The sequence below is a fragment of the Lygodium microphyllum genome, chromosome 30 (assembly GCF_053477565.2).
Source record: "Lygodium microphyllum isolate KBCC chromosome 30, Lygodium_microphyllum_v1.1.10, whole genome shotgun sequence".
Taxonomy (NCBI): Eukaryota; Viridiplantae; Streptophyta; class Polypodiopsida; order Schizaeales; family Lygodiaceae; genus Lygodium; species Lygodium microphyllum.
This window is the reverse complement of record NC_141164.1, coordinates 97,501-122,500: the sequence shown is the minus strand read 5'-3', so window position 1 is coordinate 122,500 and position 25,000 is coordinate 97,501. Positions and strand designations below refer to the sequence as shown.

General features: G+C 55.0%; 1 protein-coding gene across 1 annotated transcript; it reads right to left on the bottom strand.

Annotated features, from left to right (window-relative positions):
- Positions 1 to 11,668: 11,668 nt before the first annotated feature.
- On the bottom strand, positions 11,669 to 15,844 carry LOC148009413 (uncharacterized). Its single transcript, XM_087672346.1, has one exon. It carries the CDS (start codon positions 15,842 to 15,844, stop codon positions 11,669 to 11,671), a length of 4,176 nt encoding a protein of 1,391 aa, XP_087528472.1.
- Positions 15,845 to 25,000: the final 9,156 nt, after the last annotated feature.

Below are 25,000 nucleotides of genomic sequence, written 5' to 3'. Positions count from 1 at the left end.
AGCCAAGCCTCGAGTAGGGTACCTCCCCTATACACACCCCCCCACAAAAAACTCGAAGCCCACTTCGAGTTGAGTAGGTACTAAGAGTTTGTTATTTACAAGAATAAACCCAACCCTCTTACCTAGCTTCAAAAAAGTGAAGGTAACTATACGAATGCCCCTACATAGTTATGCTCTCAAGTATACTTACAAGCCGCCTTGAGACGCCTCCACCCGGTTGGATCTTCCCAATGCTAAAGTGTGGTGTTGACGTCGCAAGCTCTTTCTTTTGTTGGGCTCTTCGTAGCCGGATCAGTCGATGATGCCTTGTTGGAGGATGTCGTGGTGATGCGCTGTAAGGCCACGTACCTCTTTGCTCTTCTTGCTCTATCCATCGCTCCAGCGTGAAGTAGTCCACCACCATGCTCCTTAATTCTTCGTGGCGCGCATGGGATGTTGGACTTTGCGGCTCCTTCAGCAGTAGATCGTCTCTTTGCAAACACCACATGTCGTCTTGCGCGGAACGCCCGATCCCACTTAGCCGCGCCATCCTTGGTCCTTCTTTTCCTTTTAGGAGTGCCCTGTCTGGCACGGATCTTCGGGAGTTTACCTGCGAAGCGCTTGGGTTTTACCTGTGGTGTTGAGTGTCGGCTCGCTCTCCTGGCGAGGTCCATTGTCCCCGCATGTTTTATCCTCCTATGTTTTGAGCCCTGCTTGGCCACATCCGACTTGAGCGCACACGTCTGCCGAAGCCTTTTGTGTTGGCCCTCTCTGGCCCGATCTATCCCTATGATGCGCAAGTAAATGCAGAGGCCATTGCTACAAGGTTGCCATACTGCGCCGGCTTGCACTAAGAGGCCCCACTTGGCTAGATTGAGCTGGATCACCTGCCTGTAAGTTAGATGGGCTTGACGAAAGCCATCAAACCGTCTAGCTTGCAATGCGAGGGCCATCTCTCTCGCTGTGTCCACCTCGAAATTGCCCCGACTGGCCTGATTTTGCAAGTAAGAACAGAATAGCTTGCACAAGTCAAAACACGGGGTTGCCGCATACCGCCTTGCCCTCACAGCCAAGTCCATTTCTTTGGCTGAGAGCGTTGGCCTTCTCTTGCCGAGATAAACCTTATGGGCACATGTTGAGACCAAACCTTCACATTTGGCCTCGGCAGATGAGTTAGGCTCCTTGTTGAGCCGAATCTGTCTTTGATCCTCTGGAGGGTGAAGCCTCCGCGCAACTTGCTCGGCTCGATCATGAAGCCATCCGACCACGATGATGTCACCCAGCAGGTTGCAACCCTTTGGCCCTGAGACCGGAATAGGCTTGAACGTGCAAGTAGACTTCAAGTTTGAAGTGGACTCCCTGAAAGACACTCTCATCCGAAGTACAAGGTCCCCAGCCTCGTGCACCACCGCAACTTGAGTCCCATTCCAGAAGATCCACTCGTCGCCATCTGTCCACACAAGGGGCACCCCAGTACCCCCGTCTTCTCTGCTGTATGAGGGCTCGCTTCCCTCGTAATCAGCCACTTTTGCACAATCTCTGACCGCATCAGTTTCGCAAGAGAACACCTGTAGCTCATTGCTGAAGCATACATGCCTTCCCTTGCTAGCTGACTTGGTTTGTTGGGGCTCCGGGATTGACTCTGCTGTCTCCCCCTTCGCCTTGAGTCTTGCAGTATCAATAAATTTTTTCTTTTTCCGCTCCTTCGTACCTTTTCCCTCTTCTCCATCCTGTTCTTCCCCACACTCGGCCATTCATTTATCCTCGCGGCTCACGAGTCTTCTGCTTTCTCCTCCACTCTCCACTCCACATCCGGCCGTTTCTTTATCCTCGCGGCTCACGAGTACTATGCCTTCTCCATTCTCCATTCCACATCCGGCCGTTTCTTTATCCTCGCGGCTCACGAGTACTATGCCTTCTCCTCCACCCTTCTCTCCACAACCGGCCGTTTCTTTATCCTCGCGGCTCACGAGTACCCTGCCTTCTTCCCCATCCCTTTCCCTACACACGGCCGTTTCTTTATCCTCGCGGCTCACGAGTACCATGCCTTCTCCTCCACTCTCCTCTCCACGCACGGCCGTTTCTTTATCCTCGCGGCTCACGAGCTTATCCTGTTTGGCCATTCGTTTAGACTCGCGGCTCACGAGTTCCCTGCCTTCTCCTTCAACCCTTCCTTCACACACGGCCGTTTCTTTATCCTCGCGGCTCACGAGCTTATCTTGTTTGGCCATTTGTTTAAACTCGCGGCTCACGAGTTCCCTGCCTTCTCCTTCAACCCTTCCTTCACACACGGCCGTTTCTTTATCCTCGCGGCTCACGAGCTTATCTTGTTTGGCCGTTCGTTTAGACTCGCGGCTCACGAGTTCTTCCTTCACCTCCATCTCGCACACGGCCGTTTCTTTAGACTCGCGGCTCACGAGTTCTTCCCTCGCCTCCATTCCCTCTAACTCCCAGGCTCCCAGCCCATCCTGTCCTGGATTATTTATACTCCCCCTAGGTCCAGGAGTCCCGATGCCTGTCCCGATTTCTTTATCCTCCCTCCAGGTACAGGAGTCTTCCCCTTCATCCCCGCCAACATCCTCAATCTCCTCATCCAATCCCTTCGTTGGTTGTTTCGAAGTATCATCTGCTTGGGGCTCGGCTTCCTTTGCCTCACCCTTCCATGTGCACTCCTCAAGAACCACCCCTTCCGGTAATAGATCTGACCCGTAGGTCGTCTTCTCTTCCGCGCACTCCTCCACCAATACTCCATCAAATACAAAACTAGACTCATTTACCCATACTGGTTGTGCTGGATTAACTATGTGGTCATTCTCTTCATAATATGGCCCGTAGGCCTCCTCACTTCCATCTTGCCACTCGTCCGCATCTGCTTCATATCCTGGTTCGAAAGGTTGATCATAATAGTCTTGAAAATAGTCGTCTTTCTCTTCCCAGGTTGACTTTTCATGCGCATACTTAGCTTCATACTCTGGATCAAACGATTGTTCCCCATAGCCCTCCAACTGTTGTCCTCTATCTTCCCACATGTCATCTTCGTATCTGGCATACTGATCTTCAAGAGGCTCCTCATATATGTAGTCTCCTTCAGGTTTGTCACAATAATTATGGTATGGCGCATTTGCCACCCACTCTTCTCTTTCCCCCCAGTGACTCCCTTCACATCCCTCTTCCATCACTGCATCATCAAACTGGCCTGAATCTTCATCTAGTATGGCCCTCTCTCTATCCCTTTGGTTTGCTTCTTTCATTATCTGTTCACGGATTTTCAGTTCGGCCTCCCAGTCTATTTCCTCATCTGACCATAGCTCCTCTTCACCTGTATCTGGTTTCTCGGCCTCTGAGTCTTCGTCTCTCGATTCGCTTATGGCCTCTGGTAGCTTGGCCTTTTCCCCATGTTGAACCTTTCGCTCCGCCAGCCCCTTCTTCAATGTATTCATCACCTGTATAAATGCACTACGTTGTTCTTCATTTAGTTTTCCACTAGATAACGCCTTTTTTGCCATAGCCAACTGATTTTCTATGATAGCATAGTCAACATTGTCTCCTCCCTCAACCCGCATCTCACTTTCACTACTAGACTTCTTCGTTCGAGCACATGACTTTTCTTGCATTACTTGAGTTCTCGCAGCTTTAGCCTTTTTATCTAACGTATTACCACTAAGATTTGTATTTTGAATGCATGGCTTCTCTTGCACTACTTGGGGTTTCGTAGCTTTTCCTTTTTCATCTGGCATCTTGTCTCCCGCTACCCCCTCTCCATACTCTTCAATGATCTCCATTCTCAACTCCCGCTCTATGAGTAATAAATCAATTTTTGCACTGCTTCTATGTTCTTCAACCCATTCATTGATTTTTCCATTCAGCGCTCGAAGTAGTGTTTTGATGTCGCTTTGTTTGTCTTTCACCCTGGCCAACTTGTTTTCCAAGTCACGCTCTTCTTCTTTAGAAAAGATATACCCTTTCTGCACCCACTTCACCTTTGTAGCCCATAACATTCTCCGTTCATCTTCGCAATCAAACCACTGTGCCAAAACCTTGTTTTTTGAAGCATACAAATTTTCAATCCTCAGCTTCTCGGCTTCGTTACGCTCTTTTTCTTCTTCTTTTTGGTCATTTTTGACTTTTTTCCCACTTTTCTTGCTTTTTTCCATTTTTTGAAATTTTTATGAATTTTTCAAATTTTTTGAATTTTTTATGATTTTTTCCGAATTTTTCTGAAAATTTTTGAATTTTTGCCTATTTCACCCCTCCCCCGCCTCCGGACGCCTCGGATGCGTCACGGGGGTCCTGCTCTGATACCAAGTGTCACGGATCCCAAAAACCACCACAACATGCCTCGGCACCATAACACATCAAAACATGGCATATCACGCCCCTTGGGCCTCAACATGGCACCCCAACACGACATATCACCATAACGCGACATGGGTCCCCAACATAACACGGCACGGTTTCTCAACTCAACACGGCGCCTCAGCGCGACACGGCACGGCAACGCGACACGGTTTCACAGTCCACCATGATGTCTCCCCCCAACGGGCAAGGAGCTTTTTCCTCAAGGCACTTGAAAGTTCTTGGTGCTCACGCAAGGACGCACCTCCGAAACCCTTTGTGGTAGCACAACACCCCACTCACCTCTCGCCCCATAAAAAGACTACCCGTTCCCCCTCACTCCCACTGTTTGCACTCACCATCCCCACTCACCTATTCCTGGGGGAAGCCCCGAGCCACTTAACCATGCCCAAGCGACACGCACTACGGCCCCATGCCGCGACGCGCCCAAGGAGAGCCAAGCCTCGAGTAGGGTACCTCCCCTATAGGTGTTGTGACGACGACCTCTCGGTGCCGTCTTTGGGTAGGCAACACCCACCCTATGGAGCCTGCCTCATGAGGGATCACCCTCTATTCGGTAGCCCCACAGCAATGCGGAAGCGTTTTTGGAGGTAACACGGAACGCGACACGGAACGCGTCACGGAAAACCGCAGGTAACACGTAACGGGCAAGGTAACACGACACGGAAATGAGGTAACTCGATATGTATATTATGAAGTGCAACGGAGGCACGAGAATAATTACAAGAAGCCAAGAAGGCTAGAGGGACGAGAAAATCACAGACAGAGGGTGGACGCTATCAACTTGCATACCACGACGCCATCATGTGGGTGAGGGAGGAGTACTACCCTCATACACACCTCTCCTTAAAAGAACGACGCCCTCGTGTTCAGTGTGCAAATGAATAGACTTGCACGCAGAGCGGTGTGTTGAGACTCAAAAGTTCGGGGGTCTAAACATGTCTCACTATCAAGACAGCCAGTGTCTGCCCGCTAGACCTAACCTATGACCACAAACTTGGGGGTCTTTGTCGACTCAATATCAAGCCGACCAGTGTCTTCCCACTAGGTGCCATGCCCACTGACTCAATTACAGGTGTGGAGACATGGTCTTGTTGACTCAAAGAATGATCATCCACTGACTCAATTTACAATTGTGGAATGATCCCAACCTGGCTGACTAGGAAGAGAAAATAATATTGGAAACACTTCAATTCAACCATCTGCTGACAAGATTTACAATCACAGAATGGAGAATAACCAAGTTAAGACAAGTTGTGTTCACTTGAAATAACTGAAGGTCCTGACAGTATGAGTGTGCAGAAACTGTCAGTGGACTGAAGATGCGAGGCGCGTAACTCAGCTGGGAGTGTGCCACGCCATGAATGCAAGGGCCCATGAAGAGGCGCCCTTAGTTTGATGGCCCCGAGTGGCCAAATCTGTCAATCCAGTATGAATGTGGTTGCGCGAGGTGCGCTGTGATGGTGCACCTCCCCTTAAAAGAACTTGGGCCAGGTAAGCCCAAACTTTCTGATTATGGCCCCAATTGGCCTGATTTGTCAATCCTTGAATCATCTGGAAAAGAAGGCCCCAATTGGCCTGATCTGTCAATCCTTTCTTCAGATAATAGGTGCGTTGTGATGACGCACCTCCCCTTAAAAATAATTGGGCCAGGGAAGCCCAATATTTTCGAGTATGCCGCCGTCTTGCGAAGGTAGCATTTTTGGTGGTGCATAAAGCACCCAATAAAGGGGGGATAGCCGTTCCTTTATACTCGTGGCGACGCGAGTCTTCAGCCCTCGTCTTGGCAGCTACATCGCCAATTAACCGAGCAGCAGCCGTTCTTTTATACTCGTGGCGACGCGAGTTTGCAGCTCTTGTAATGACGCCTCCAGCGCCAAGTGCAATAGGACTTGCCGTTTGTTTATACTCGTGGCGACGCGAGTTTCCAATCCTTAGAATGACGCATAAAGCGCCCAGTGAAGAGGACCTAGCCGTTCGTTTATACTCGTGGCACCGCGAGTGTTGGACTGCTCTCCTAGCAGCTTGCACATAAGCCATTCTTTTATACTCCTGGCGACGGGAGATCTTTATCCTTCGAAGATGTACTCTATTCAAGTACCAAATAGTAACTGGATAAATGGCCGTTCGTTTAGGCTCCTGGCGCAGGGAGCTTGATGTCTTTTCAGGCTGAACCTGATAAGTGCTCGTTTCTTTATTCTCCCGCGGCAAGGAGTCTTCAAGAGAACAAGTGCCCGTTTCTTTATTCTCCCGCGGCAAGGAGTCTTCATGAGAACAAGTGCCCGTTTCTTTATTCTCCCGCGGCAAGGAGTCTTCCAGGTAAGATGTGCCCGTTCCTTTATTCTCCCGCGGCAAGGAGTCTTCAAGGTAAGATGTGCCCGTTCCTTTATTCTCCCGCGGCAAGGAGTCTTCAACTGCACACATGCCCGTTTCTTTATTCTCCCGCGGCAAGGAGTCTTCAACATAATGTGAAGAAAAGTTGTCAGTTTCTTTATCCTCCTGGCACAGGGAGTCTATGAAGAGATCATCAATAAGCATAGCCATTCGTTTACCCTCCTGGCAGAAGGAGCCTTCGAAAAGATAATCAATATGCATAGCCATTTCTTTATTCTCCCGTCACCAGGAGTCTTCATTTTGACGTGTGGCCATTCGTTTACCCTCCTGGCACAAGGAGCGTTCGAAAATGTGATCAATCTGCATAGCCATTTCTTTATCCTCCCGGCGCAAGGAGTCTTCAACAAACTCTTTGGCCGTTCGTTTATCCTCCCGGCAAAAGGAGTCTTCAACACAAACTGTTACCGTTCGTTTATCCTCCCGGTATAAGGAGTCTTCCACATAACCTGTGGCCGTTCGTTTATCCTCCCGGCTAAAGGAGTCTTCTATATAAACTGTCGCCGTTCGTTTATCCTCCCGGCATAAGGAGTCTTCAACCTCCAGGATGGCCGTTTCTTTATTCTCCCGGCTAAAGGAGTCTTCACAAGAAGATGTCGCCGTTTCTTTATTCTCCCGGCTAAAGGAGTCGTTTAATTGTAGCTCATGGTGAAGGACCGTATCTTTATCCTCCTGGGTCAAGGAGTGAAGGAATGTGTCCACAATCTCTTGTATGGCCCTTTCTTTATCCTCCTGGGTCAAGGAGTCTTCAATTCTACCCCCATCTGAATATAACTGAGACTCTTGAGACCCGACCATGACCTCCAGCAGCCCGACGATACCAAAGGGAGGGTCACCAATCCGCGAACTCGCATCCGGCTCCGTATGGCCCCTTTTTCCCTTGAGGGCTTCACCCCATCGCGGCATAAACTGGTCCATGTCGGTCTTCTTCCACAGTAGGATTTCATCATCTGAACTTGGGAGCTCGGTTTCTGCCTTCACCTCTTCAAACCTGACTATGGCCTCCGGCAGCTTTACGGGATGGTCAGCAGCCCGCGAGTTCGAATCCGACTCCGTCTGAGCGCTTGTTCCCTTCAAGGTGTCACCCCGTCTGAGCATAGCCTTTGCCATGTCAATTTGTTGTGAGGATATACAGACCGCTCTCCCTTGCTGACGATTATCTTCCTCATCTGCTTCTGACTTGACTTCGTCTGCTGTAAGATTTGCATTCTGCTCGGCTTCGTCTTCTTCTTCTTCTGCTTGTACTTCTTCTTCTTCTTCTTCGTTTTCTTCTTCTTCTTGTTCTTCTTCTTCTTCTTCTTCTTCTCCGTTTTCTTCCTCTTCTTCTTCTTCTTCGTCTTCTTCTTCTTCTTCTTCTTCTTCTCCTTCTTCTTCTTCTTGTCTTCTGGCCGTTCGTTTATTCTCCCGGCTCAAGGAGTCTTCAAGGATGTCAGTGTGGAATATGGCCATTCGTTTATCCTCCCGGCTCCAGGAGTCTTCACCTTGTGATCTGGCCGTTCGTTTATCCTCCCGGCTCAAGGAGTCTTCATAACAAAATGGATCATGCGAGTACGAAATCGACTGCATGCCATAGGGAGGGAAAAATGGTTGGGGATGGGCTAAACTTGCCTCATCGAAGACATTGCATTGTTCCAGTATCACTCCATCTGATAATAGATGCAACTCTGAGGTCGTCTTTTCTTCAGCACATTCTTCTATCAAGACGTCATGAAACAAATAACTAGGCCCAAAGGCCACTGGTAAGCATACTGGAGCTTGAATGGCCACGGTTTCTTTTATACTCGCCCGTTCCACTACGAGTTCTTCAGGCTGCTCTTCTATATCTGAATCCGACCCAGAGGTCGCTTGCCATTCTTCATATTCTTCTATAAGCACTGCATCTACCATGTAACTGGGCATACTGGCCCCTTGTATGTAAACTGGAGGCTTCTGGACCACGGTTTCATTTATACTCGCCCGTTCCATTACGAGTTCTTCATACTGATTCTGCATATATGACTCACTGCCCACAACTGATTCAACTGGACCCAATGGTTGCTCATCATGCTGCTGATCACTTACTTCTGGAGTATGGCTATCCTGAGTTTGTTGGACGTGTGCTGCCAGCGCTTGCTTCATCCTTTCTACCATCTGAGGTATCATTATCTGTTGTTCGGGAGTTAGTTGGCCCTGTGATATCATCTGTTCGGCCATGGCTATGGTGCTTTCTGCTGCAGACAAACAATCTGGATCATTCAATATATGTTCTGCACCGCTAGCACTTTCTGACTCGTATTCACTATCAGAGGAGTAGCCTTCAGCATCTTCTGTAACCTGGCATACTGGGATTATATCAATTTGCCTTTTGTCATCTGGCATACCTCCCTGTGCGATGATTTCACCATATTCTTCTGTCATGAACATTTGCAATTTTCGCTCCACCAACACGAGGTCGAATGACAGGTTTTTCTTGTGTTCCTCAGACCACTCGATTATGTTATCATTGACTTCTTCAAGCTTGATTTTGAGGTGTATCTGCTGTTGCTTAACAAGCTTCAACTGAGTGTCTAGGTTTCCTTCTTCATGCTTAGAAAAAGGATAGCCACCTTGCAACCACTTCACTTTGGTGGCCCAGAGAACTCTTCTGTCATCTTCAAAATCAAACCATTGGGCCAAAATTTTGTATTTTTCAGCATAAAAATCTTCAATTTGCCGTTTTTCGGCCTCAAAACCAGTTTTTTCGGCTTCTTTCTGCTCAATTCGCCGTTTTTCGGCCTGAAAATCAGTTTTTTCTACTTCTTTCTGCTCGTTTTCCATTTTTTTCGCATAAAAATCCTGATTTTGCCGTTTTTCGGCCTCATTTTTGGACCAGTGAGTCAAATTCTTGTGTTTTTCAGCATAAAACTGCTCATTTTGCAGTTTTTCGGCCTCTTTTTCAGGCCTATCCACACTTTTGTGCTCATTTTTCAATTTTCCAGCACCTTTCTTCTTTTTACCCATCCTACTTTGCCCAGGCTCACTCACCCGGGGGTCATTACGCACCAGCCGAGGAGTTTGCTCTGATACCAAGTGTGACGACGACCTCTCGGTGCCGTCTTTGGGTAGGCAACACCCACCCTATGGAGCCTGCCTCATGAGGGATCACCCTCTATTCGGTAGCCCCACAGCAATGCGGAAGCGTTTTTGGAGGTAACACGGAACGCGACACGGAACACGTCACGGAAAACCGCAGGTAACACGTAACGGGCAAGGTAACACGACACGGAAATGAGGTAACTCGATATGTATATTATGAAGTGCAACGGAGGCACGAGAATAATTACAAGAAGCCAAGAAGGCTAGAGGGACGAGAAAATCACAGACAGAGGGTGGACGCTATCAACTTGCATACCACAACGCCATCATGTGGGTGAGGGAGGAGTACTACCCTCATAGGTGTTGTTACACACTAGGAGTGCGTAAGGTAAATATCCCCAAGTTGGTTTTGGCACAACATAACACGTCACGTCACAACACGTCACAGCACGACACGACGCGTCACAGCGCGTCACGGCACGGCACGGCACGGCACGACACGGCACATCACGACATAACACGATTGCAAGAAAAGAGAGGGAGAGAGTTTTGAGAATGAAAGTGAGAAGATGTATTAGATTGAGGAGGATTTACAAAGGAACGGGTAATTCGAAGATGGCGCACCACGCAGCCTATTCTCGTCTCAACACCGTTTTGTAAGGAAGCAAGAGGATGCTCCCTTATACACTCCCCCCCCACGAGAAAGCTCAATGTCCTCATTGGGCGAGAGAGGGACTGGATATTTGACTGAAAAGAAATCGGGGGTCTTAATCCACTCCTAGAGAGCAGATCAGTGTCTTAGCCCGCTATTTACAAGGGAAGTATGTACAAGCCACGTCTTATCCACGGAATTTTTACAAGTGTGAGATAAGACGGATAGTTAGAGATGGAGAAGTATTATGCCTTGCCCACTGACTCAATTACACTTGTGGAACAAAGGACTTTTGCCAAAAAGATGAAGTAGATTGATTCTGTCCACTCCTCACTATACAAATCGTGAGACAGAAAATCACTCAGGAGGTAAAAGTGGATGATAGAGATCTGGATTTTCTCTTTCGTTGTAGAACTGCAGCAGTAAATCACGGGCATGTTCGATGACTAAAGGTTCAATCACCCATGCAGCCTCTTTGATTGGGCGATTCTTCCATTTGATCTGGAATTCGGGATGTTTGCCGGTGAAGCGAGTTGCCAGAATGATTTCAGGTTCAAAGGGTAGTTGTTTAAGCTGATCTGGCAAAGGACGTTGGCGCCCGAATCTAGTGTCGGCATGGAACCTCCGAAGTAGTTGTACATGAAAGGCATCATGAATTAAAACATTGGGTGGCAACTGGAGTTTGTAGGTGACATCATTAATGCTGGTTACCACCTTGTAGGGGCCATAATATCTGTTGTTGAACTTCGGAGTTAGGTTTTTGGGTAGATCTATATTTTTGGAACTGACCAACACCAAATCACCACGGAAAAATTGTACATGTTTGCGGCGATTGATGTTGTATCTCTTGGCTACTAGAATCTTGTTTTGACGGAGGGTGTCTTGAGCGACTTGCATGCGCTGTTTCCAATTGAGCAGAAACTCTTCAGCATCTGGATCTGCGATAAATTGCTTACCTGCTGCTAAGGCCATGGGAGTTATGACTTCTTTACCAGTTGCCACCTCAAAAGGAGTAAACCCAGTAGAACTATGGAGTGTGGCGTTGTAATGAAATTCAAGGATATCAAGAAATTGAGCCCAATCCTTCTGATCTGCTCGAACATAACTTCGAATGTAATCCTGAATACCCTGATTGAGTCTTTCTGTCTGCCCATCGGTTTGCGGATGGTATGCTGAAGAAAACCGGAGTTGCGTATCCAATAACTTGAATAATTCCCTCCACATGTTGCTTAGAAATCAGGGATCCCGATCTGAGATGATGGCCAAAGGTAGACCATGATATTTGAAAACTCTTGAAAAGAACAGTTTGGCCACCTTGGGAGCTGTAATGGGCGGTTCTGTTGGAATGAAATGAGCTTGCTTTGAAAAATAATCAACTACCACAAAAATCGCTGTACAACCATGAGACTTTGGAAGCTTTGTGATGAAGTCCATACTGACCACATCCCAAGGACGGGACGGTACGGGCATCTCTTGCAGCTCTCCTGGTGGCTTCATGCGCTGTGCTTTGACCATTTGACAGGTAGGACAGGTGTGAACATATTGTGTAACATCCTCCCGCATCTTCGGCCAGTAGAAAAATCGTTTAAGCCGATCGAAGGTTCGGATTTGACCGGAATGGCCCCCAATAGGACTATCGTGACACTCCCAGAGTATTTGGTTGCGGAGAGCTGCCACCTTCGGAACATATAATGCTGACTGATAATGAATAAGTCCATCTTTGAATTCATACATGCCCCATGGTGTGTTACCTAATTCTATGTCTCTGATTAGCTGCTCTACTTCTTCATTTCCCTGCATGTGCTCTCTAACTTGATCAGCAAATCTACTTTCAGCAACTGTGATAGCTTGTAACTCAACTCTTCGACTGAGAGCATCTGGCATTTTGTTAGAAGATCCAGGCTTGTGTAAAATTTCTATATCAAACTCTGCTAGGAAATCCTGCCATCTGGCTTGTTTGGGAGAAAGCTTGGGTTGGGTTTGGAAATATTTGAGAGAGATATTGTCTGTATAGACCTTGGTGGGTTTGTCTTGAACATAGTGTCTCCACTTCCTTAAGCAATATACCACTGCGAACATCTCTTGTTCATGTGTTGCCCACCTCCTTTCTGTAGCATCCAATTTCTTAGATTCATAACAAACTGGGTGTCCATCTTGCATAAGGACACCCCCAATGGCGTATGCTGAGGCATCAGTATGGACTTCGAATGTGCGGGAGAAATCTGCCATCTTGAGTACTGGTGCTTGTATCATCATCTGCTTGAGTTGGTCAAAAGCCTGTTGTTGCTTATCTGTCCACTGAAAAGTAGTTGTGGGGGATGTCAAATCTGTTAATGGCGCGGTAAGCTTGCTGTAGTCTTGAATAAACCGGCGACAGAACACTGTAAACCCCAAAAATTCTCTGAGTTGTGCAAGCTTAGTAGGGGGTTGCCAGTTTGTAACCGCCTGCACCTTGTTAGGATCAATTGCAATACCATCCGGCTTTATCAGAAAGCCCAGAAAATCTATCTGCTCAACTGCAAACTGGCACTTCTCCGGCTTAACATAGAGTTGATGGTCACGGAGCCGCGAGAAGATTTTGTGCAAGTTCTCCAAATGCTCCTCCAGAGTTTTGCTGTAAATTAAAACATCATCAATGTAGATGATTACAAAGTCATCTAGGAAATCAATAAAAACTTTATCCATTAGTTCACAAAAGGTTGCTGGCGCATTGGTGAGTCCCTCCGGCATCACCAGCCATTCATAACTGCCATAACGGCTTCGGAAAGCTGTCTTTTCTTCGTCGCCTTCTGCTATGCGAATCTGATGGTATCCCGACCTCAAGTCGAGATGCATGAAGAACTTAGCACCTTGAAGCCGATCCAATAAATCATCAACGACAGGCACGGGATATCTATTTCTGACCGTGAATTTGTTGAGGGCGCGGTAATCGGTACATAGTCTGAGTGAGCCATCCTTTTTCTTAACAAATAGTACCGGAGCTCCATAGGGGGATCTACTTGGCCGCATGTGCCCAGAGGCTTCCATTTGACCAATCTGCTTCTTGAGCTCCACCAATTCCGTGCCTGTCATCCTGTAAATCGGCCCAGCTGGGGGTTGAGCCCCTGGCAAAAGATTAATCTTATGATCGACACTTCTGCGAGGAGGCAACCCATCCGGCAAATGATCAGGCATGACATCTTGAAACTGATTCAGGAGCTGCTGCACCTTGTCATTCCCTATGGTCCAGATGATCTGCTGGATAACTGGCTCTTCCTCAATTAGGCGTGTAATGCAAAGACGTAAGTGTCCCCCATGTTTCAGTTCTTTTTCGAGCTGCTTAGCTGTAATTTCTGACATCAGGGAGACTTGATTCTGATCCTGTTGCTCGTGATGGTGATCCTCTGTCTGCCCTGTGAAGCTTGGAGTGGGACTGGGTTGGGGTAAAGAAGTAGATTCCTGATGTTGTTGAGGAACTTCGGGCTCTGTAGGTGTATCTTGCCGTTGGAGCGAAAAAGACTTATGAGGGTGGTGCACTGCTGCGTGACAACTTGTTGCTGAAGGCTGCTTAGCTGGTGTCTGCCTTGGAGCTGACTGTTTGGGACTCCATTTCTGTGTGTGGCTAGTATGAATAGTAGAAGTTGAGGGACTCACCGGCTTATTGTCGAGATGACTAGTCACCGGAATTGGCGATGATGAGGTCGCATGATCCTGCAACCTGCTACGAAAATATGGAACCCACACCACTGTGGTTGGGGTTTGAAGATAAATCTTATTCCTTTGCATCCCTAAAATTTGCACCACGTGCTGATCTACCCATTCCATTCCTAAAATGCCCTCAAACCCATCCATGGGAACAACAATGAAGTTTAACTTTGCGCGCCACTGCCCTATTTGCACTAGAACATCCTTTACCATTTCACAAGCTTTGTATTTACCCTGCACGAATGAAACTTCAAGGCCTGCTACCTTCGAGAGCCTGACGCCCAGGCGTGCTGCTACCTGCGGTGAAAGAAAATTGTGTGTGGCACCTGTGTCCACCATTAAATTTTGGGAAATATCTTCCACTGCTGCCTGCACATAGATATTGTTGATGCGAGGAATACAAACAGGCATGGTAGGAGAGGTATTAGCCTCAACAGCACCCACTCTCGGTTTTTGATCCCAATTCTTACTATCTTCTTCAATTTCTGTAATGTGAACTGTGGATGGGGGCAACGCGGTATTAGGTTGAACATAAGCTGCTCTAGATCCACTTGTTGATGCCGTTGCCCCTTTGGGACAATCTCGAGCGAAGTGAGGGCCTCCACATAAATTACATGCTAGGGGGCCCCCTCTTCCTCTATATCCACTAGAATAACCCCCCCGTGATGAGAAATTGCTTCGACCGAATGCTCCACCTGTAGATCTAAAAGATGTAGACGTACTGGCAGGGCTTGAGTCGGTCCTTGTGCCTTCAGTATATTCAATTCGAAGGGGTTGTTGACTTGACCACCCCGTTTCTGTACTAGCATTCGGTTGATTGAACCCTTGCGTTGTTCTTGGAGCCCATGATGTACCACCTGAAGACTGATTGCGCATGGACCCGACTTGCCTACCTTCAAAATCCCATAGCCTTTCAGCCATATTCATGGCATCTGCAACGGTAGCCGGCTCCTGTTTTTCTATTTCTTGACGAGCCCATCTCTGCAGACCATATAAAAAACCATGTAGTTTTGTCGTCGGGTCCATGTCGTGAAGCTGAAGCATAAGAGATCGGTATTTTTGAATGTATTCCCTCATTTTGCCATTGTATTGCTTGAGGAACCGCCATTCGTCTCTGACTTTGAAGGGTTCATTCTTGGGCACAAAATAATCTATCATCGCTTTATGTAGATCTTCCCAAGAAAGCTTGCCTCCGTGCTGTTCCTCTTGAAACATGAGCCACTTAGCCGCTTCTCCATCCAATAGCTGAGCTGCTGCGAGACCTTTGCGGCGGGTTGAAATTTTCATCAATTTGAGGTACCCATCCACCTCACGGATCCATCTGTTTAAGCTGACAGAGTCTCTTTCTCCTCTGTATTTGTTCGGAGGTTGTGGTTTAAATTTTCCCATTTCGTCGGAAGACGAATCATCCCGATCTCTTCTGTCTTTCTTTCTGCGTCTTCTATGTGGTTCAACTTCATTATCTGTTTCAGCCTGAATTTTTCCCAAAGCTTTGGGTAACATTGTAGCCAAAAGATCTTGCATCATACCCCGCATGGCCTCAATAGAGTTGGGCTCCCTACGAAGCGCCACTCTTTCCTTCAATGCTACATCCAAATCATCCTCATGTTCCGTCGGGTACTCATCCCCGACCTCCATTTGAGGTTTACTGGCCCCAATTCCAAGAGCTACCGAGATTTCATCTCGTTCCTCTCTAGCCGCACTTTTATTTCTGTTGCATCCACCCATTTTTGATGACACAATTAGCTTTCCACTGTGATCACTCCCACGCCCGTTGAAGGTCCTGCCTTCGCGTGAGGAGAGGCTCTGATACCAAGTGTTACACACTAGGAGTGCGTAAGGTAAATATCCCCAAGTTGGTTTTGGCACAACATAACACGTCACGTCACAACACGTCACAGCACGACACGACGCGTCACAGCGCGTCACGGCACGGCACGGCACGGCACGACACGGCACATCACGACATAACACGATTGCAAGAAAAGAGAGGGAGAGAGTTTTGAGAATGAAAGTGAGAAGATGTATTAGATTGAGGAGGATTTACAAAGGAACGGGTAATTCGAAGATGGCGCACCACGCAGCCTATTCTCGTCTCAACACCGTTTTGTAAGGAAGCAAGAGGATGCTCCCTTATAGGTGTTTTCGGCTCCAACGGCAAGGCATACCTACAAAGCCCGAAATTTTCCTGGGGGGGGGGGGGGAAGGGCGCCTCGTGACATGGCGTGTTGAGGGGGGGAGGGGGGGCCGAATTTTGGGGGGGGGGGGCGCCGAATTTTGAAGGGGGGGGGGCCGAAATTTTGAGGGGGGGTGGGGGGGGAGGGGGGGGGCCGAATTTTGAAGGGGGGGGGGAGGGGGGGGAGGGGGGGGCCGAATTTTGAAGGGGGGGGGGGGGAGGGGGGGGGAGGGGAGGGGCCGAATTTTTGACGGGGGGGGGGGGGAGGGGGGGGGGAGGGGGGGGGGTGGTGTGTGTTGAGAGGGGGGGCAAATTTTGGAGGGGGGGTAGGGGTGGTGTGGTGTGGTGTGTGTTGGGGGGGGGGGAGGGGGGCAGAATTTTTGAGGGGGCGTCATGGTGGGTGGGTGGGTGTGTTAAGGGGAGCGGAGCACATCGCGTCTTGTCATGTCATGGGGCACGGGGGGGGGGGGAGGGGGGCGTCGCGACATGGTGTGGTGTGTGTTGGGGGGGGGGGGGGGGGGGCATTGCGGTGGGTGTGTGTGTGTGTTAAGGGGAGGGTGGCACGTCGCGTCGTGTCATGTCATGGGGGGCGGGGAGGGGGGGGATGCATCGCGTCGTGTCGTGTCATGGGTGGGGGGTGGGGTGGGGATGTCATGGGGGGGTGACAAGACACGACGCGACGTGCCCCCTCCCCTTAACACACACACCCACCCACCCACCGCGATGCCTCCCCCCAACACACACCACACCACACCACCCCTCCCCCCCTCCAAAATTCGCCCCCCCCCCACCGCGATGCCTCCCCCCCCAAAAATCCCCCCCCTAAAAAATTCGGCCCCCACCCCCTCAACACACACCACACCACCCCTCCCCCCCCTCCAAAATTCGCCCCCCCCCTCAACACACACCACACCACACCACCCCTCGCCCCCCTCCAAAATTCGCCCCCCCCCTCAACACACACCACCCCACAACACCCCTTTCCCCCCCCCCTCAACACACACCACCCCACCCCTCCCCCCCCCTCAAGAATCCCCCCCCCCCCAACACACACCACACCACCCCTCCCCTTCCCCCCCTCCAAATTTCGCCCCCCCTCAACACACACCACCCCACCCCTCCCCCCCCCCCAAAAATTCGCCACACCACACCACACCACACCACCCCTCCCCTTCCCCCCCTCAACACACACCACACCACACCACACCACACCACCCCGCCCCTCCCCCCCCCTGCCCCTCAACACACACCACCCCACACCACCCCTCCCCCCCCCCCAACACACACCACCCCACCCCCCCCCCCCCCCAACACACAAAACACCACCCCTCCCCCCCTCAAAAATCCCCCCCCCCCAACACACACCACACCACACCACCCCTCCCCCTCCCCCCTCCAAATTTTGCCCCCCCCCCCAACTCACACCACCCCCCCCCCCAACACACACCACACCACCCCTCCCCCCTCCCTCAAAAATCCCCCCCCCCCCCTCAACACACAAAACACCACCCCTCCCCCCCTCAAAAATCCCCCCCCCTCCAAATTTTGCCCCCCCCCCCCCAAAAATTGGCCCCCCCCCTCAATACACACCACACCACACCACCCCTCCCCCCCCTCCAAAATTCGCCCCCCCCCTCAACACACACCACCCCACACCACCCCTCCCCCCCCCCAAAAATTTCCCCCCCCCCCAACACACACCACCCCACCCCTCCCCCCCCTCAAAAATTCCCCCCCCCCCCTCCAACACACAAAACACCACCCCTCCCCCCCCTCAAAAATCCCCCCCCCCCTCAACACACACCACACCACACCACCCCTCCCCCCGCCCCTCCACCCCCCCCTCAACACACACCACCCCTCCCCCCCCCCCAAAAAAATCCCCCCCCCCCCAACACACACCACCCCCCCCCCCCTCAACACACACCACACCACACCACCCCTCCCCCCCCCCCCCCCCCAACACACAAAACACCACCCCTCCCCCCCCCTCAAAAATCCCCCCCCCCTCAACACACACCACACCACACCACCCCTCCCCCCCCCCCTCCAAATTTTGCCCCCCCCCCCCCCCAAAAAATTGGCCCCCCCCCTCAACACACACCACACCACACCACCCCTCCCCCCCCCCCTCCAAATTTTGCCCCCCCCCCCCCCCACCCAAAAAATTGCCCCCCCCCTCAACACACACCACACCACACCACCCCTCCCCCCCCTCCAAAATTCGCCCCCCCCCCCCCAACACACACCACCCCACCCCTCCCCCCCCCCCAAAAATTCGCCCCCCCTCCAAAATTCGCCCCTTCCCCCCCAAAAAATTCGCCCCTTCCCCCCCCCCAAAAATTCGCCCCCCCTCCAAAATTCGCCCCCCCCCCCCCCAACACGCACCACCCCTCCCCCCCCCCCCCAAAAATTTCCCCCCCCCTCAAAAATCCCCCCCCCCTCAACACACACCACACTACCCCTCCCCCCCCTCAAAAATCCCCCCTCCCCCCCTCAACACACACCACACCACACCTCCCCTTCCCCCCTCCAAATTTCGCCACCCCCTCAACACACACCACCCCACCCCTCCCCACCCCCGCCCCCAAAAAATTCGCCCCCCCCCAACACACACCACCCCACCCCCCCCCCCCAAAAAATTCGGCCACCCCCCTCAACACACACCACACCACACCACCCCTCCCCCCCTCCAAAATTCCCCCCCCCCCCCGCCCCCAACACACACCACCCCTCCCCCCCCCCAAAAATTCGCCCCCCCCTCAATACACACCTCCCCACCCTTCCCCTCCCCCCCCCCCAACACACACCACCCCACCCACCCCCTCAACAAACACCACACCACCCCTCCCCCCCCCCTCAAAAATCCCCCCCCCAACACACACCACACCACACCACACCACCCCTCCCCTTCCCCCCCTCCAAATTTCGCCCCCCCCCAACACACACCACCCCACCCCTCCCCCCCCCCACCCCCCCTCCAAATTTCGCCCCTTCCCCCCCCAAAATTTCGCCCCCCCCCAACACACACCACACCACACCACCCCTCCCCCCCCCCCAACACACACCACCCCACACCACCCCTCCCCCCCCCCCCCAAAAAATTTCCCCCCCCCCCCCCCTCAACACACACCACCCCACCCCCCCTCCCCCCCCCAACACACACCACCCCACCCCCCCCCCCAACACACACCACACCACCCCTCCCCCCCCCCTCAAAAATCCCCCCCCCCCCCTCAACACACACCACACCACACCACCACTCCCCCCCCCTCCAAATTTCCCCCCCCCCCCCCTCAACACACAAAACACCACCCCTCCCCCCCCCCCCTCAACACACACCACACCACACCACCCCTCCCCCCCCTCCAAAATTCGCCCCACCCCTCAACACACACCACCCCTCCCCCCCCCCCACTCAACACACACCACCCCACCCCCCCCCTCAACACACACCACACCACCCCTCCCCCCCCCCCTAAAAAATCCCCCCCCCCTCAACACACACCACACCACACCACACCACACCACCCCTCCCCTTCCCCCCCTCCAAATTTCGCCTTCCCCTCAACACACACCACCCCACCCCTCCCCCCCCCCCCGCCAAAAATTCGCCCCCCCCCCCTCAACACACACCACACCACCCCTCCCCCCTCCCCCCAAAAAAATTCGCCCCCCCCCCCCCCTCAACACACACCACCGCACACCACCCCTCCCCCCCCCTCAACACACACCACCGCACACCACCCCTCCCCCCCCCCAAAAATTTCCCCCCCCCCCCCTCAACAATTTCCCCCCCCCCTCCCCTCAACACACACCACACCACCCCTCCCCCCCACCCTCAAAAATCCCCCCCCCCCTCAAAAATCCCCCCCCCCCCCCTCAACACACACCACACCACACCACACCACACCACCCCTCCCCTTCCCCCCCTCCAAAATTCGCCCCCCCCTCAACACACACCACCCCACCCCTCCCCCCCCCTGCCCCCAAAAAATTCGCCCCCCCCCAACACACCCCACCCCACCCCCCCCCCAAAAACATTCGGCCCCCCCCCCCTCAACACACACCACACCACACCACCCCTCCCCCCCCCCTCCAAAATTTGCCCCCCCTCCCCCCCCCCCCTCAATACACACCTCCCCCCCCTCCCCCCCCCCCCCAACACACACCACACCACACCACACCACCCCTCCCCCCCCCCCCCTCAAAAATTGGCCCCCCCCCCCAAAAAAAATCGCCCCCCCCCCCCAACACACACCACCCCACCCCCCCCCCAAATAAAATTCGCCCCCCCCCCCCCCCTCAACACACACCACACCACACCACCCCTCCCCCCTCCAAAATTCGCCCTCCCCCCCCCTCCAAAATTGCCCCCCCCCCTCAACACACACCACACCACACCACCCCTCCCCCCCCTCCAAAATTCGCTCCCCCCCTCAACACACACCACCCCTCCCCCCCCCCCACTCAACACACACCACCCCACCCCCCCCCCTCAACACACACCACACCACCGCTCCCCCCCCCTCAAGAATCCCCCCCCCCCCCCTCAACACACACCACACCACACCACACCACACCACCCCTCCCCTTCCCCCCCTCCAAATTTCGCCTTCCCCTCAACACACACCACCCCACCCCTCCCCCCCCCCCCAAAAATTCGCCCCCCCCCTCAACACACACCACCGCACACCACCCCTCCCCCCCCCCCAAAAAAATTCCCCCCCCCCCTCCCCCTCAAAAATTTCCCCCCCCCCCTCAACACACACCACACCACCCCTCCCCCCCACCCTCAAAAATCCCCCCCCCCCTCAAAAATCCCCCCCCCCTCAACACACACCACACCACACCACACCACACCACACCACCCCTCCCCTTCCCCCCCTCCAAATTTTGCCCCCCCCCTCAACACACACCACACCACACCACCACCCCCTCCCCCCCCTCCAAATATTTGCCCCCCCCCCCCCCCCCCCCCCCGAAAAAATTCGTCCCCCCCCTCAATACACACCTCCCCCCCCCCCAACACACACCACACCACACCACACACACCCCCCCCCCCCCTCAACACACCACACCACCCTCCCCCCCCCCCAAAAATCGCGCCACCCCCCCCCCCCACAACACACATCACCCCCCCCCCCCCCCCCTCAAAAATTTTGCCCCCCCCTCCAAAATTCGCCCCCCCCCCTAACACACACTCCTCCCCCAAAAATTTGCCCCCCCCCTCAACACACACCACCCCACCCCTCCCCCCCCCCCCCCCAAAAAAATTCGCCCCCCCCCCAACACACACCACCCCACCCCCCGCCCCCCCAAAAAAAATCCCCCCCCCCCCCCCTCAACACACACCACACCACACCACCCCTCCCCCCCCCTCCAAAATTCGCCCGCCCCCCCCCCCCCCCCCCCCAACACACACCACCCCTCCCCCCCCCCCAAAAAATTCGCCCCCCCCCCCCCTCCCCCCTCAACACACACCACACCACACCACCCCTCCCCCCCTCTCCAAAATTTGCCCCCCCCCCCATCACACACCACCCCACCCCACCCCCCTCCCCTTAACACACACACCCACCCACCGAGATGCCCCCCCCCAACACACACCACACCATGTCGCGATGCCCCCCTCCCCCTCCCCCCCGCCCCATGACATGACACGACCCGACGTGCTCCCCTCCCCTTAACACACACACCCACCCCTTCCCCCCCTCAACACGCACCACACCACACCACCCCTCCCCCCCCCCCTCAAAAATTCCCCCCCCCCCCCCCCCAACACACACCACACCACACCACCCCTCCCCCCCCTCCAAAATTCGCCCCCCCCTGATCACACACCACCCCACCCCACCCCTTCCCCCCCCCCTCAAAAATTCGCCCCCCTTCAAAATTCGGCCCCCCCACCCTCCCCCCTTCTCCCCCCCCCTCCAAAATTCGGCCCCCCTCACCATGACATCCCCCCCCACCCATAATACAACACGACGTGATGCGCCCCCCATGACATCCCCCCACCCTCCAATGACACGACACGACGCGACGTGCCCCCCTCTCCCCCTTCACCCTCCACACACACCACACCATGTCACGACGTGCCGCCCCCCCCCCCCCCCCCCCCATGACATCCCCACCCCACCTCCCCATCCATGACACGACACGACGCGACGCGCCCCCCCATGACATCCCCCCCACCCCCCATGACACGACACGACGCGACGTGCCCCCCCCTCCCCCTTCCCCCCTCAACACACACCACATCATGTCGCGACGTGCGGCGCCCCCCCCAATACACACCACACCACACCGTGGACAAAGCCGCATTTTGAAGGGGGGGCGAATTTTTGAGGGGGGGGGGAGGCGTGGTGTGGTGTGTGTTGAGATGGGGGGGTGAATTTTGGAGGGGGGAGGGGTGGTGTAGTGTGGTGTGTGTTGGGGGGGGGGGGCGAATTATTGAGGGGGCGTCATGGAGGGTGGGTGGGTGTGTTAAGGGGAGGGGAGCACGTCGCGTCGTGTCAGGCCATGGGGCACGGGGGGGGGGGGGGGGAGGGGGTGCGTCGCGACATGGTGTGGTGTGTGTTGGGGGGGGGGAGGGGGGCATTGCGTTGGGTGGGTGTGTGTGTTAAGGGGAGGGTGGCACGTCGCATCGTGTCATGTCATGGGGGGGCGGGGAGGGGGGAGGGGGCGCGTCGCATCGTGTCGTGTCATGGGTGGGGGGGGGGGGTGGGGTGGGGATGTAATGGGGGGGGGCGCGGCACGTCGCGACATGGTGTGGTGTGTGTTGAGGGGGGAAGGGGGGGGCGCGTCGCGTCGTGTCGTGTCATGGGGGGGCGCGTCGCGTCGCGTTGTGTCATGGGGGGTGGGGGGGGGATGTCATGGGGGGGCCGAATTTTTGAGGGGGGGGAGGGGTGGGGTGGTGTGTGTTGAGGGGGGAGGCGAATTTTTGAGGGGGGGACGTCATGGGGGGGGCGCATCGTGTCGTGTCGTGTCATGGGGGATGGGGGGATGTCATGGGGGGGGAGGGGGGTTGTCATGTTATGTTGGGAAGGGGGCACGTCGCGTCATGTCGGGGCATGGTGGGGGGGAGGGGGCATCGCGACACCCCGCGTCACCCCCGACGACACGGCACACCCCCCACCCCACCCCACCGCACCCCCCTATGACGCGGCGCCTCCCCCCCCACCCCACCTCGAAAAACCCCGCTCCATCCACAGCACCCCACCACTCCTCCAAAAACCAGGCTCGACCCACCGTGCCCCGCCTCACCCCCCCACGACACGGCGCACCCTCCACCCCACCGTACCCCCCCACGATGCCCCCCGCACCCCACCTCGAAAAACCCCGCTCCCTCCACACCACCCCACCACGCCTCCGAAAACCCCGCTCGACCCACCCCACCTCGCGTGAGCCCCCCCACGACACGGCACACCCCCCACACCCCACTGCACCCCCCCACGACGCGGCGCATATCCCCCACCCCCCCTCACCCCACCTCGAAAAACCCCGCTCGACCCACCCAACCCCGCGTCACTCCCCCATGACACGGCACACCCCCCACCCCACCGCACCCCCCCACGACGCCCCCCCTGCACCCCACCTCGAAAAACCCCGCTCCCTCCACGCCACACCACAAATGCCTCCGAAAACCCCACTCGACCCACCCAACCCCGCGTCACTCCCCCAGGACACGGCGCACCCCCCCACCCCACCGCACCCCCCCACGACGCCCCCCCGCACCCCACCTCGAAAAACCCCGCTCCCTCCATGCCTCCGAAAACCCCGCTCGACCCACCCCACCTCGCGTCAGCCCCCCCACGACACGGCACACCCCCCCACCCCACCGCACCCCCCCACGACGCGGCGCATATCCCCCCCCCCGCACCCCACCTCGAAAAACCCCGCTCGACCCACCCCACCCCGCGTCACCCCCCCACGACATGGCGCACCCCCCCACCCCACGACGCCCCCCCCACCCCACCTCGAAAAACCCCGCTCCCTCCACGCCACACCACCACGCCTCCGAAAACCCCGCTCGACCCACCCCACCCCGCGTCTCCCCCCCACGACACGGCGCACCCCCCCGCACCCCACCTCGAAAAACCGCGCTCCCTCCACAGCACCCCACCTCTCCTCCAAAAACCCCGCTCGACCACCCCCACCCCGCGTCACCCCCCATGACACGGCGCACCCCCCCACGACGCCCCCCCGCACCCCACCTCCAAAAACCCCGCTCCCTCCACAGCACCCCACCTCTCCTCCAAAAACCCCGCTTGACCACCCCAACCCCGCGTCACTCCCCCATGACACGGCGCACCCCCCACCCCACTGCATCCCCCCGCGACACCCCCCCGCACCCCACCTCGAAAAACCCCGCTCCCTCCATGCCTCCGAAAACCCCGCTCGACCCACCCCACCCCGCGTCACCCCCCCACGACACGGCGCACCCCCCCACGACGCCCCCCCGCACCCCACCTCGAAAAACCCCGCTCCCTCCACGCCACACCACCACGCCTCCGAAAACCCCGCTCGACCCACCCCACCCCGCGTCACCCCCCCACGACACGGCGCACCCCCCCACCCCACCGCACCCCCCCGCACCCCACCTTGAAAAACCCCGCTCCCTCCACAGCACCCCGCCACGCCTCCGAAAACCCCGCTCGACCCACCCCACCCTGCGTCACCCCCCCACGACACGGCGCACCCCCCAC

Bases quoted from the DNA above. Each gene is read 5' to 3' on its own strand.
- LOC148009413 (XM_087672346.1), bottom strand. From the start codon at position 15,844: ATGGGTGGATGCAACAGAAATAAAAGTGCGGCTAGAGAGGAACGAGAT.